This window comes from Cordyceps javanica, chromosome 4, assembly GCF_051103115.1.
Source record: "Cordyceps javanica chromosome 4, complete sequence".
Lineage (NCBI taxonomy): Eukaryota > Fungi > Ascomycota > Sordariomycetes > Hypocreales > Cordycipitaceae > Cordyceps > Cordyceps javanica.
In genome coordinates this window covers 2,613,901-2,626,757 of record NC_139298.1, presented here as the reverse complement: position 1 = coordinate 2,626,757, position 12,857 = coordinate 2,613,901, and the positions used below count along the sequence as shown (strand labels likewise).

The window sequence follows — 12,857 nt, the reverse complement described above, 5'->3', positions numbered from 1 at the left end:
GAATGTCGACTACCTTTTGTTCACGTACTGATTATGTGAAAATGAAATCTCATAGAGATAAAATGAGCCTCGGCTCCCCCCAATTGAACACCAATGCTCATATCGGGCAACGCGTGGCCGACAGGTGGCGCAGTGCTGTACGAGGCTTCGCAGAACACCATGACGTCATTGAAGAGGCCGCCCTTTAGCTCGTAGGTATTAAGCTTGTACTCAGCCCTGTAGTTTTGCTTATTATTTCGCCCAGAAACCGCGATTACAATAAAACCTCTCTATTATTATTATTCTTCTTCTTCTTCTCTTTTTGTTTTCGTGATCCGCATCTGCAGTCATGTCTCGAGCTCCGCAACCTGTCCAGCTGCCGGCTCTGGCGCAGCCCATCGGCCAGTTCGACGCGACCATTGCGCGAGCCACCGAGACCATTGTCCTCAAGGAAAAGGTCCTGTCCCTGTCGGGGGACAGCTTCGACATCAAGACGGTCGACGGGCGGCCGCTGTTCAAGGTCCAGGGTCGCCACGCGACCATCTCGGGCCGCAAGTCTGTCTCCGACATGGCCGGCACCCACCTCTTTGACATTGTCAAGGAGCACTTTCACATACACTCTACGTATGCCGCCGAGACCCCCGACAAGCGCAAGTTTCTAGAGATTAAGAGCTCAATTAAACGTGAGTAGCCAAAAGAAAACCCCCGCGTTTTGCCGCGCACTTCTTCTTGCCCGTCCACACCCCCGGTCTCCTGCCCCTCCTTTCCCCTTTTGTTTCTCATCTCGTCGTTGAATAGAAGAAGAGAAAAAAGTACAAGATGAGAGGGGGAGGAGAAGAAGAAGGAGAAGAAAAGTCACAGCTGACCGTCCTTGATAGTCTTTGGCTCAAAGGCCACGGGTACCTTTACGGCCCCAGACGGGCGGACGCACGTCTTCGGGATGCGAGGCGACTGGCTCGACTCGCAGGCGGAGATTGTGCTGGGGGAGGACAAGACGGGGCCGGTCGCCGCCCTGATTGACCGCAAGTTCTTCAACAAGAGGGAGTTTTTCGGTGGTCAGCAGACATATGCCGTCACCGTCGCGCCGGGCATGGACATGGCCCTCGCGGTAGCGCTCTGTATTGCGCTCGACGAGAAGAACAACGAAAAGTAGTATCTCTTTTTTTTCTTTTGTCCTCTTGCAATAATGATGATATCCGGTCTGGAATCAGCGTTGAAGCGTGATTAATGTGCAAGAATTGGGGCTTCAGATCGACAATGTAGCTCGTTGGTCTGTTCGCGTTCCCCGTGTGCCTACTTCCATCGTAAACGGTTTTGCTTAGCAGGTGTTGACTCGCAGCAGGATTGAAAGTCGCATTATAAGGGAAGCCATACCTAGTTATATAATTTAAGCAGAATCCTACTACACACAAAAGAGGCAATGCTGGCGACAGTGTTTGGAAGGGGTTGTCCAGACTACGGCGCCGTATGAATCCCCGTCTCGAAACGGCGACAGACGACGGGACAGAGCGGTATAAAGATCAGGAAGTATACGTCGCTCATAATCATGTGATTGCATTTTTTTTTCTTTTTACTTCTTTTTACCTCTCGATGCTTTTCAAACCCTACCAGGATTGAATAGAGTATCCCTTCTGCGCCTAGCTATCGATACGCCCCAGACAACGGCGCAAGACCACTAAAGTCCGAAACCTCCGCAGCGCTGGCGAACCAAACACCACCAGGTATTACCGCGTCGTTGATAAAGGGTTGCAAAGACCTTGAGCAATATCCTTGTAAATTGCACCGCCGTTTCCGATTCCGCCGGCCTGCATCGACTACGGGGTGAAAGCCCATGGCACTCCGCGGATGGGGGATTGCTGTTGGGATACCCCAGATCCCATGAACCGATCCATTCGACGTGCCTGTATCCGTACAATGACAGTGACATCCCGCGGAGAACCCCGGTGAGATAGTCTCATCTTCTCCACGCGACTTTTGGCCCAGCATGTGAGGGTTCGCACCGCGCAAGCCGATTGGGGGAACGCTTTCCAGGGTCGGTGGGGCGCAACCTCGGCTCTGGAGCTTTCGCCCAATAAAGGCCGATCCCTGGTCATCAGGGCCCGGCGGGTGGCTGCTGGCATGCTTATTCCGACTTGAACAATCCTTTTCTAGCCTCGACATCCTCGTTGCGATTCTGTACTTGTTTTCTTGTATTTTTGCCTCTCATCGCCTTTTCTCCCTGGATTGAACAACTCGCTACTGCATCACCTTGAAATCTCTCACGCAACCTCAAATTTCCTCCACACCACACAACCCACCACCACCATGCCCATCGTCACAGAGCTCACCCGCAAGCTGGGCATCCGAGGTAAGCTCCCCTCCCCCCGCGCGCGCCGAGGGCCACCAGCAGCCTAGACAGCTTCAATCGCGTCCTCAACGTGCTGACACGCGTCTCTTCCACCCCGTACAGTGCCCATTGTCCAGGGCGGCATGATGCACATCGGCACCGCCGACCTCGCCGCCGCCGTGTCCAACGCCGGCGGCCTGGGCATCATCACCGCGCTCATCTTCACCTCGCCGGCCGCGCTCCGCGACGAGATCCGCCGCTGCCGCACGCTGACCAAGAAGCCCTTTGCCGTCAACATGACGCTGCTGCCCTCGATGGTGCCCCCCGACTACCCGGCGTACGCAAAGACCATCATCGACGAGGGCATCAAGATTGTCGAGACGGCCGGCAACTCGCCGGGCCCCATCATCCAGCAGCTGAAAAAGGCCGGCATCATCGTCCTGCACAAGTGCACCACCATCCGCCACGCCCTCTCCGCCGTCAAGCTCGGCGTCGACTTCCTCAGCATCGACGGCTTCGAGTGCGCCGGCCACGTCGGCGAGAGCGACATCACCAACTTCATCCTCCTGAGCCGCGCCCGCCAGGAGCTCAGGATCCCCTTCATCGCCTCGGGCGGCTTCGCCGACGGCCAGGGCCTCGCCGCCGCCCTCTGCCTCGGCGCCTCGGGCATCAACATGGGCACCCGCTTCATGTGCACCGTCGAGGCGCCCCTCCACGAGAACATCAAGAAGACCATTGTCAAGTCGGACGAGAACCAGACCGCCCTCGTCCTCCGCCGCTGGCGCAACACCTCCCGCCTCTTCAAGAACAAGGTCACCGAGGACGCCCTCAAGATTGAGCGCGAGAGCACCACCGGCGAGTTCAGCGAGATCGCCCCCTACGTCTCCGGCAAGCGCGGCAAGGAGGTCTTCTCCAACGGCGACCCCGAGCACGGCGTCTGGACCACCGGTCAGGTCATGGGCCTCATTCACGATATCCCCACCTGCGACGTCCTCGTCAAGCGCATAGAGAAGGAGGCCGAGACGACCCTCAACGAGCGTACCGCCCTTGTTGTTCCCGAGTCCAAGCTGTAAATTAGAGAGGCTTCTCCCATGATATATACTGTTTTTGCCATCTTGAAACGATAGAAATACATGAATTCAGAGACAGATCAAATCCGAGCTCATCCATCCATTGTCAGTAGCTTTGTATATTGGCTATATTTTCATTTTTTCTTTATGCACTACAGGAACGTTGCTCTGATCTCTAGTAGTGATCTCAAAGGTATGTTCCTCTACTAAAAGACCGTTCTCCAGATGTGTCTGTGACACAGCATACATAATGCAGCGGAGCCTCTTCCTATTTTTGAACGCATTCACAGTTGCTCTTTCAAGGTTTATACGTGCAGTAGACTGGTGGCTGGACATGCAGGGGAACTCTTCGTGCTCAGAAGCCTCAGACTGGCCCAAGTTCGAGTTATTCGGCAAAGATGTAAGAAGTCTCGGTCCAGCAGGGGAAAGTATCTGGTGCCAGTGTAGCTCAATTGTTTATTGGTAATATAGAGACTCCTATGGGAGATGGTACTAGGAGACGGACGGCTATGCCGGGTTTCACTCAGGCAGTCGACCAGATTCCGGTCCCGACAACTCTAGCCGGAGGCTCAATGGGCATGTCAAGACGGCCGCTCAGGATCACGCCATTGTCAAGCGTAAGATTGAAGTCGGATCGGCCGATGCTGCCGGCGAAACTCTGCTGGGCTACCAGCTGGCCCTCATTTGCATACTGCAGAGTCGCATTCGTGCTAGTAAAGTTGGGGATGGCGGGACTCAAATTGCCCGTATACTTGAACGGAAAGCCATTGAGTCTGAACGTAGCCGTAAATATGTTGGCACCGACACTCTGCTCAACAAATCCGTGTGCGGTGTTGGACATCTTCGTAGTGTTAGCGAAATGCAGCTCGTAATGTAGAGAGAAGGCGTACAATGGCGGGCGGGTTGCAAGGTTCTGGAAAGAAATTCTGAAAGGAATTGAGAGGAAATGGTTCAAATAGTATGAGCTTGATAGAGTCTGAGTCGTTTGCGATGATAAATCCAAGGGTTCTTGGGCTGCTTTTATATTTCAAGGTCAAGATCCACTCAGTATCATGGGCTACTACCTCTTTGTGGCAGCTCTGTATCCTCAAAGTATCTGTCTGACTGTCTGATGCCGCAATTTCTGCGTTGTTCGTCTTTCCGTGTGTCTTTTTCTCGTCATCAATGTCTCGGGAAATCTTGTTTTGTGCGGTGGCTGTCTCAATGTATGCCATTTTTGCTGTCTGTCTCGGGATATCATATCCTCTTCAGTGTGTCACTGTCTTGGATCGTTTTGCTCGTCAAGGGTATGTGGCTTGGTATGCTCCGCCTCTCACAGGACCCCTATGAGAATACCAATATTGTTGCAGCGTCTGTCTCGGGCCATCTTCTTGTGCAGCGCGCATCTGCCATCAGATGTCAGGCTCCCGGTGCCCCCGACAGAGTCTAATTCGCAGCCTGACCTTGGTATATCTCGAGATTTTCAAATTTATACAATGCAAAGATTGTAATTTTTTTTTTTTGAAGTAGTTATAGATTACCTAGGTATTTTGTATGATCTTTTGGAAAAGTTGGAAATGCAGGGAGACTTCGCCACGAGAATGGCGCTGCAGACTTCGTTCTCCACTGGTAACTCTCCAGAAGAGCTGAACCGAGACATGGCTTCTACAAATACGAAAAAGATCCGTCTGGCGGTCAATTGGGTATCCATGTATACAGGCCGGTTTACTCACACTCTACCAAAAAGGGGGTAGTGTTTTTTTATACGCGTTTGGCTGTTTCCCTGACCCTGTATATTTTGGGATGCCACATTGGTAACTGTGTATAGGTCATGGTCTTGAGTTTAGTCTTTTCAGCTACTCATAGTGTTGTCAAGGGGACTTACACTGATCTACGGTCATTCGATGTGGATGCAACGACCCAGCATACCGTACGTGTGTCTTTCTCCGCTGCGCCGTCATGCCGAACTGTGAGAACGCGGTAGATTTTCCCTACCACTATAGCATCAAGCTTTTACCACAGTAACTAACACCTACTCGTCAATTTTGGCAGCCTATTATCGGTGAGATTCTTGTAGCCCAACGGGCTTTTGTTGGCCGTTGTGTCAGCCATGAGCAAAGGCACGTCAGTGAGAATGTACTACCCATCCTTCCAACCCTTCCACAGCGTATAGTGGTAATCCAATGATATATGTTTACTGGAGGAAGCGCATTAATAGTCTATTCGAGTGCTCTTGTTTAATTTGAGGGAATTTCGGCTTGTTGTTTGAAGTAGTAATCAGCCCTGTGCCCGGATGCCCAAACATTGAGTTGACCAGCCAGCTGGCCAACCGCCCAAGACCAGAGAGGTAAACCCGGAGGAGCTCAGTATGAGAATTCCAAAACTTTTCTAGACGAGATTCGATCGCGACCTACGGTCATGTACGGGGAGCAGGCGTGTAGGTCAATCTGGACAATCGGAGCACACATATGAAAGTGCCAATCCCATGCAGTAAGCACAAACCTACGTCAGCGGCAGCAACAACGGAGATGTTCGAAGGGTTACAAGCTGTTGACGGAGAACCATTTGCGTTTGTAGGCTCAAATGAATGAAAATATGGTACGAATCTCAGCACATCTACACGATAGGAACTGTTGGTTATTGAAGGGCGATTTTACGGGGCTCGCCGTAAGAAAGTGCGATCCTCAATAGTCTTGGTGCATAAAGTGATTTAATAGAAAATTCAGTGTTTTTTAGTTCATCCGTTCTTATCCTTCCTTTCGTGCCCCTGCCGGCGCTTAAAAGCCAAAAGCCCCAAAAATTTCGATCCGGTATCGGCAGAACATATGTCTACAATCGTCCTCTCACGTCCATGGACCAAAGATCTCATTGATCTTTCACTGATACATGTTACAAAAAGTAATTTCAATCTTTAAACCGTGATTTCAGATCGTGATACGCCTGGGAAATGTCAAAACTACAACAGAACGACCACCACAAGAACAACTTGCTGTATCCCAGATGGTGCCGGTGACAAAATTTTGCTCGCTAGTTCGATGTGAAAGGTAAAATCTAGTAAATGAAGTTCTCTTTAGGTTTAACTACTTCTATTCAATACTGATACCAATGGTCTTTAGCATTTTAGTAGCGTTGTGGCCCGTAAAGTAACTTTTCCTTCTTGACGTGGAGCCACGAGCTTCCACTAATGGCATGTATATAACTTGAGAGAGTTCCATCTACGGTACTCGTTCATCTTCAATCCTTGACTTCTAGAAATGTGATCATTTTATTGGTTTCCACAATTTCTTTTATTCCGTTCTGAACTTATACCCTCGGCAACCTGACCAGTACCTTGACACCATAAAACGTCCACCCCTACAAGATGCCATATACCAGACCAAATAGTCTTCCTGAAACATCTTTATTCCAGCAAATGGCAATGTCTGCCTCTCTTGCGGATGAAGTTTCTCGAGTAGATTGCTTCTGCTGCTATCTACGTCACCAGAGGCACCGCCACACCTGCCAGCGGCAATATCGGAAGGCTGTGGCCGGTCCTGCCCGGGAAAGCAGCAATAACGTCAGTGACGTAAAGAAGCGGCTTGGAAAACTCTCAAAGAATCCTGAGCTCAATCCTGAAGTCAAGAGCTCAGGCGTTCTATGCTCGACGGACGACTACGCTCGCAAGCTGAAGGACAAGAAACGAGCCGAGAGGGCTCGAGACAAAAAACTACAGTCCCATGGCCGCCACCAACTCTGCACTATACAGGAGGAAGATGAAGCAGTTGAGAGACCGGCTGCGGTGGTCTCGTTTGACAACGTTCACATCTGCGCCCACATGTACGAGAAGGCTATTTCAGATCGTCATGGTCCCTACAGCGAGCTTGCTCGGAGAGCACTGCAAAACTGTGACTTTTTCAGCGATGACAGGACTCCGCAACTAATCAAGATGTGGGAGGAACAGAATTATCTGGCAAAGGGGCCCAGTTTCGTCGTTAAACACTACGACTGATGGCAACTTGCTAGTACTCGCTCGGACAGTATATCTATACAAGCTGTTGACTAAGACGTAAGGCTGTTTTTCGTTTCTTCTTCGTAATGAGTAAATCTCGGGCACCCAAGCAGGACCGCAGTTGCCATTCGATGCTTGTAGTGCCACCTGCCCAGGTTTCCACCACATTGGCGCAGCTTCACGGTCTCCCGAACATTCTATATCTTGTTTTTACCTGGTCCCACTTGAGGAACCGAGGAGACACTACAATTGTTGTCGGCTCTTTCCATCTATCGTCAGGTGGCATTCTATTCGTTTTTAGAGTGCCCAGGCAAAGTACAAGGCAGCATTGCGGCAGAAAGTATCAATCTATCTATTGCGCCTGTGATCCACGAGGCAACTTTACGGCATGGCTGCTTTGTGAAGACGGCTCATCTCACAACAGTGTCTCTACTAATCTACTTTGGTCATAGAATCGAGAGCGTATAAATATTGATATTCAATTTTTTCTGACTAAGAATTGACGGTTCAGTTCTCCTGACTTATTAGACTCCCACCACCCTTGCGCACATGACCCACTGAATCGCCCGTGAACGTTTCTATAATATTCAACCCAAGTGTTTTTATCTTACAACTACCACAAGTACCACACTTATTCTTAAGTAAAGAACTCGGCCACTTGCTGCTCATTTTGGGCCCTTTCTTGAAGAGCTATTCCAAGCTCGATTTCTCCAACATGCATGATTCCCCCGACGGTGCCAGAGAACGCAGGAGGCGACAGAACCGAATTAATCAGCAAGCTCGGCGTTAGTATAGCTATCTCCAGACACTATCGAGAATGCCGTCTAACAAACGCAATAATCCGTGTTTAGGAAAGAGGCTTGCTACACAGCAGTCTGGCAAACCGTCTATACAAAAATGGATAATCTACTCCGCCAAGACCGGGGGTGGCGACGGTCGTCGTCAGGGAGCCGCCTCACCGCCGACTGTTGAACGACCAACCTACTTTTGCCGGTGGACAGGCTCAGCGCGGAAGGAAGCGTTGGAGCGTCTGCGAGCCGCAGTCGTCCGCAACTGCCTGGCAAATACACTGGATGCGAAGCTGCTCACCTCTGTGACGCAGCATAATACGGTCAGGGCCATGATGCGCAATGCGGCCTACTTCAACCTGACGCTGGACCTTCTTCGGGAGGAGATTCTGTCGCCGTTCAATCTTGCCGGACCTGCTATTCTGGACCTCGCAACCCTGCCACCCAGTCTCCGGCCGACTGCTCTGCAGAGGCAGATTGTCCACCACCCCTGGATCGATCTCTGTCCTGTAGCGTCTCTTCGAGATGCCATGCTCCTGAGCGCTGGCCTTTATGACGAGGACGAGCTGTGCCATGATCTGTTTGCCGGTAGTGCGAGCGACAGTGAGCAGCAGGTGGGAATGGTGGTATGGGGCGACTCTTGGGATCCAAGCGCCTACGAAATTTCCCGGGCCGTTATACGCAAATGGCGGTGGCTTTTTGCAAGCTGTTTTGACCTTTTACAATCGACAAATCACTGGCGGCTGAAAAGAAACGAAGAACTGATTGGATCTAGTCCTGCAGACGATGCTCTGTGAGTCTCCAAAGACGGTAGGGGAACTACTGCGCTATCAACTTCTCGCTCAGCTCCCACAGTCTGTCCCAATTTTCTTCTTCAACAATGTGAGAATGCAGTTCCTCATCCGCAACAGCATTGTTGTGCAAGAATGCCCCATTGGTATCTGTAATGGTCGGGTCCACCATGCCGGTAATGATGGTCGCTGCGCCTTCAGACGTGCTTGTCCAAACGGGCAGATCATACTCGTTCCCATCGAGGTCTCTGAGTTCTGGAAAAGAATAGTCAGTGCAAATCTGCAGGCTACTGTCATGGGATTATCAGGGGGCCTACTTTTTCCGGAAGCGCGGATATCATCGATCCAGGCTCTAGTCTCCTGGGTAAAATGCCGTTGAAGGCCAGATCGAACGGCTATTAAACATTATTAATCACAAGCATTGTTACCTGTCTTTTCCGGGAGATTAAATACGAACCTCCAGGATCAACACTGTACGTGCGAATTTTCTCGTCGTTGAGCTTCTGCGCCAGCTTCTTCACAAACATGACTCGCGCGGCATTGGACTGGCTGTAGCCAGTACTAGGAGTATACGTGCTAGGGTCCTGTAATTCTTGTCATTAAAATAAAAGTAATCGACAAGTCGTGAGAGACTTCTTACCGAAAAGTTAAAGTCGTCAAAATTCACTTTGCCGTTCCGAACGGCCGAGCTCGCCACGACGATGATGGACGATCCCGGCCCGGCCGCCTTGATCTGCGGCAGCAACAAGTTGACCAGCTGGAAGTTGGCCAGGTAGTTTGTCGCAAACTGCGACTCGATGCCATCGACCGTCTTGCTGTACGGGGGCCACATTACGCCGGCAACACACGCGACGTGGTCAATCTGGGCGACATCGGACAGGCTGCCCGCCGCCCGGCGAACGTCGGATTGGTTCGAGAGATCCATCTCGAGGAAACGCGTAGCAACGCTGGGATTTTGCGCCTTGATCTTCGCATCAATGGGCTCGACTCGAGCTTGCGATCTCGCAGACAGGATGAGCAACGCCGGGCCGGCAGCGCTCAGTTGAACGGCCAGCTCGCCGGCGATGGAGTCCGCGGCCACGCCAGTGATGAGAATAGTCTTGCCGGCAATGAATTTGCCATACTTTTTGAGTATGGCCTCTGAGCTTTGGATTTCCTGCTTGCGAGTCATTTTGCAGTGAGCTTGAGCAAGGGATCGAGATTGGGTTGTAGGCAGTGAATGATTGAGATTCTACTCGTGTCTCGGATAGAGGAGCTGAAGTCTTTTATATCTTGCTAAAGTTCCAGTTCAAATGAACAGATTCCACAACGATCTAATGACATTGAATGATTTGCTGTATAACTGCCGCCATGATCTTCTCTGATCGGTTAGCCTCTTGTCATCCACAATAGGCCAACGTTTGCACTGTTCCATATCTGGTTAGAATTCTGTCATCACCACGCCACTCGACCGAATTGCAGTCTACAACCAGGGAAAAGGACGCGACAGTTCCGGAAATACAGGCTTTCAGGCGGCTCTTTCGGTACTCCGAGACCGTTTCTGTCGACTGGCCTGCACTTGGACTTGAAACTATGTCTTGGTTTCTTCGGATGCATCGGGTTTCGGCAGCCAAATACCCAACTCTCCTAGTGTAGGACAGGTCACTGGCACTGTCAGTGGGTTGGCGTTTGTCTATACTTGAGACTGGGTCTCGCCACCGATTTTTTAATTGGTCTTTGGTGGAAGTTTCAGCAGAAGCGGCCTTACGATTTTTGATTTTTTGTCATGGTAGGTGTTTGCGCATCGTCCTCGGTCTCATTTCAGGCAATAACTACTGCGGCGCGGTCGTATAGCCGCAACCCGGGGGCATGTGTTGGTGACAAGTCCGGGCAATGGTCGTTGTCATGTACGCGGACTTTGATATATTGATGCCTTCTCATGCCAAGTTCTAGTCTCCGACATTCTGTGCCCAAGATGTGTTGCCATGTGTGCAGCTCACATACTCAATCGCTGGTTAGATCCATGAGACAAGCACAAATGGAAGAAGGCGAATAAGAGTCTCGGTATAACTGTTTACCACAGCGTAGACTCCGACAGCTTTGCTATTGAACTCTTTGAGTAAAGTCACACTGCACAGTCGATTGCTCTTATTATCGGTAAGCACGTCAGCAATGTGCTGGTTGGGACGCGGTATTCTATGCTACTGAGCGATGCGGTATGGAAAAATGAGATCAATTTATGCGAATCATTGAGAAGCCGATCTGAATGGCGCAATCTTATCCCTTCACCGCCTGTAGCTTGAAAGGATACGAGACGTGACCCGTAACGACGCCCACAGTATTCTTGATGGCTACAGAATGGAATCCGTCGAGGGCGGCACGCGTTTCCGCTGTGCCAATGTTCAGTCGTACCAGAAGCTCCGCTACCGCACTGTAGAGTATGTCCATGTTCCCGTCTTCAATTTTTGCGGCGATGCCCACAGATCCGACTGCGCCGAGGCGCTGCGTCTCCTCACATGCGCGGATGCCGACACCGTAGCAGGCATCTGCACCGACTTTCCCCATCACACGGCCCTTGAACGCCCGCATGAGCGACGTGCAGAAGCGCCCCTCGCCGGCGACCATTTCAGGGTACGTCGACATGGCGTTGAAGACCCGGGCCATGTTCCGCTGCCTCTGGGTGACGTTCTCGTCGTTGCGAGCCGCCGCATCCGCCGCCGCCGCAAATGCGGCATTCGTGGTCGCCAGATAAATGAGAGGGTAAGCCGGCGCAGGCATGTTGCAGCCGTCAATGGCCCATCTGACCTGATCGGATGGCAGCTGCGCAATTTCCTCGGTGACCAGCTTGACGCGTTGCTGGAGAGGGTGGGACAGTACATGGTAATCCTCCGTTTCTGCGCCCATGGCACGAGCAGCGGCCAGCATGCCGGAATGCTTTCCGGAGCAGTTGCTCCATACCGGCGTCGGCTCAAACCCGGCCCGAATCCATGTTCTGTTCCTCTCTGGCAGGATCGCGGGATGGCCACCGCAACGTAGGTTGTCCTCGGAATTGCCCGCCTTGGCCAGTATGCCCCTGGCCCGCTCTACATGTCGGTCCTCACTACTGTGAGACGCGCACATGAGTGCAAGATCAGCCTCGTCTAGGCCATACTTTTCGAGAGCTCCAGTTTCGACAATGGCGACGGACTGGGCGGGCTTCGCTGCTGAGCGAATCAGCGTTACCCGATTTGGATCGCCGACAGCGAAGAGGATTTTTCCTGTCGAATCGACAACTACAGCGTGGAGCTCGTGCTGGTTTTCGACGACGCCATTTCTGTCAATCACTATACAGCCGTCTTCGCGAGTGGTCTTGGTCATGCTATAGTGGCAGTGGCTTGTAGAAAGGCTGGTTAGGAAGTGTGAATTTGATGTCGTACAATCTTGTCCAGACGAATGAACAGAGAATTGAGTTTTGGGAAAGCAAGCCGGCCAGCAAGACTCATATTAAAGTGGCTATTGGAATTACCCACCGGCCTCCAGCCGTGTCGAGGAGCCTCGTGGGGGGAGGGAGGATTTGCAACAGGAGTTAGTGGTACGCCCTACGCTTGTTGGAATAAGTGGATGCAGGATAGCATTGCCAGCATTGTTATCGATTGATCAATAGTGGAAGAAGGTGTTGTGAGCCATATCTTAGGTAAGATGGGCTAGAACAACTCGGCGCAGTCCAAGAGACCATCTAGGGGTTGCTGTCAATCAACTGCCCCATTGGGCAACAATGCAGTACTAGTTTCCAAGTGGCAGGCCGAGCGCGGCGCGGCTATTATGCGAACGGAGTAAGGTCTATAGGCAGGCAAAAGCGCGTTCGTATTCATTCTTCAGGCATAGTGTGCGTGGGAATGATGGTTGGTGAAGCAAATGCATCAGTGGCAGAGTTGACAAAGGTCGGGGGCTGCCGGGCTGCCAACGGCCAGCGCATGC

At 51.6% G+C, this 12,857-nt stretch overlaps 7 protein-coding genes across 7 annotated transcripts; 5 read left to right on the top strand and 2 right to left on the bottom strand.

The window, feature by feature from the left end:
- Window positions 1-328: 328 nt before the first annotated feature.
- On the top strand, window positions 329-1,132 carry V2A60_006684 (tubby C-terminal-like domain-containing protein; the record flags this gene model as incomplete). Its single annotated transcript, XM_083257976.1, has 2 exons — window positions 329-662; window positions 858-1,132. The coding sequence occupies 2 exons, from the start codon at window positions 329-331 to the stop codon at window positions 1,130-1,132; spliced, it is 609 nt and encodes a 202-aa protein (XP_083114102.1).
- A 1,151-nt stretch (window positions 1,133-2,283) lies between these two features.
- V2A60_006683 (NAD(P)H-dependent flavin oxidoreductase) lies at window positions 2,284-3,378 on the top strand (the record flags this gene model as incomplete). The annotated part of the gene is made up of 2 exons (XM_083257975.1): window positions 2,284-2,326; window positions 2,429-3,378. 2 exons carry the CDS (start codon window positions 2,284-2,286, stop codon window positions 3,376-3,378), a joined length of 993 nt encoding a protein of 330 aa, XP_083114101.1.
- Window positions 3,379-3,884: 506 nt separating this feature from the next.
- On the top strand, window positions 3,885-4,252 carry V2A60_006682 (uncharacterized protein; the record flags this gene model as incomplete). The annotated part of the gene is made up of 2 exons (XM_083257974.1): window positions 3,885-3,891; window positions 3,915-4,252. 2 exons carry the CDS (start codon window positions 3,885-3,887, stop codon window positions 4,250-4,252), a joined length of 345 nt encoding a protein of 114 aa, XP_083114100.1.
- A 2,520-nt stretch (window positions 4,253-6,772) lies between these two features.
- On the top strand, window positions 6,773-7,342 carry V2A60_006681 (uncharacterized protein; the record flags this gene model as incomplete). The annotated part of the gene is made up of 1 exon (XM_083257973.1): window positions 6,773-7,342. One exon carries the CDS (start codon window positions 6,773-6,775, stop codon window positions 7,340-7,342), a length of 570 nt encoding a protein of 189 aa, XP_083114099.1.
- A 715-nt stretch (window positions 7,343-8,057) lies between these two features.
- On the top strand, window positions 8,058-8,927 carry V2A60_006680 (DUF3425 domain-containing protein; the record flags this gene model as incomplete). The annotated part of the gene is made up of 2 exons (XM_083257972.1): window positions 8,058-8,127; window positions 8,194-8,927. 2 exons carry the CDS (start codon window positions 8,058-8,060, stop codon window positions 8,925-8,927), a joined length of 804 nt encoding a protein of 267 aa, XP_083114098.1.
- Window positions 8,928-8,949: 22 nt separating this feature from the next.
- On the bottom strand, window positions 8,950-10,092 carry V2A60_006679 (uncharacterized protein; the record flags this gene model as incomplete). Its single annotated transcript, XM_083257971.1, has 4 exons — window positions 8,950-9,176; window positions 9,239-9,316; window positions 9,379-9,505; window positions 9,562-10,092. 4 exons carry the CDS (start codon window positions 10,090-10,092, stop codon window positions 8,950-8,952), a joined length of 963 nt encoding a protein of 320 aa, XP_083114097.1.
- A 1,085-nt stretch (window positions 10,093-11,177) lies between these two features.
- On the bottom strand, window positions 11,178-12,257 carry V2A60_006678 (L-asparaginase II; the record flags this gene model as incomplete). Its single annotated transcript, XM_083257970.1, has 1 exon — window positions 11,178-12,257. The coding sequence occupies one exon, from the start codon at window positions 12,255-12,257 to the stop codon at window positions 11,178-11,180; it is 1,080 nt and encodes a 359-aa protein (XP_083114096.1).
- Between the last annotated feature and the right edge of the window lie 600 nt (window positions 12,258-12,857).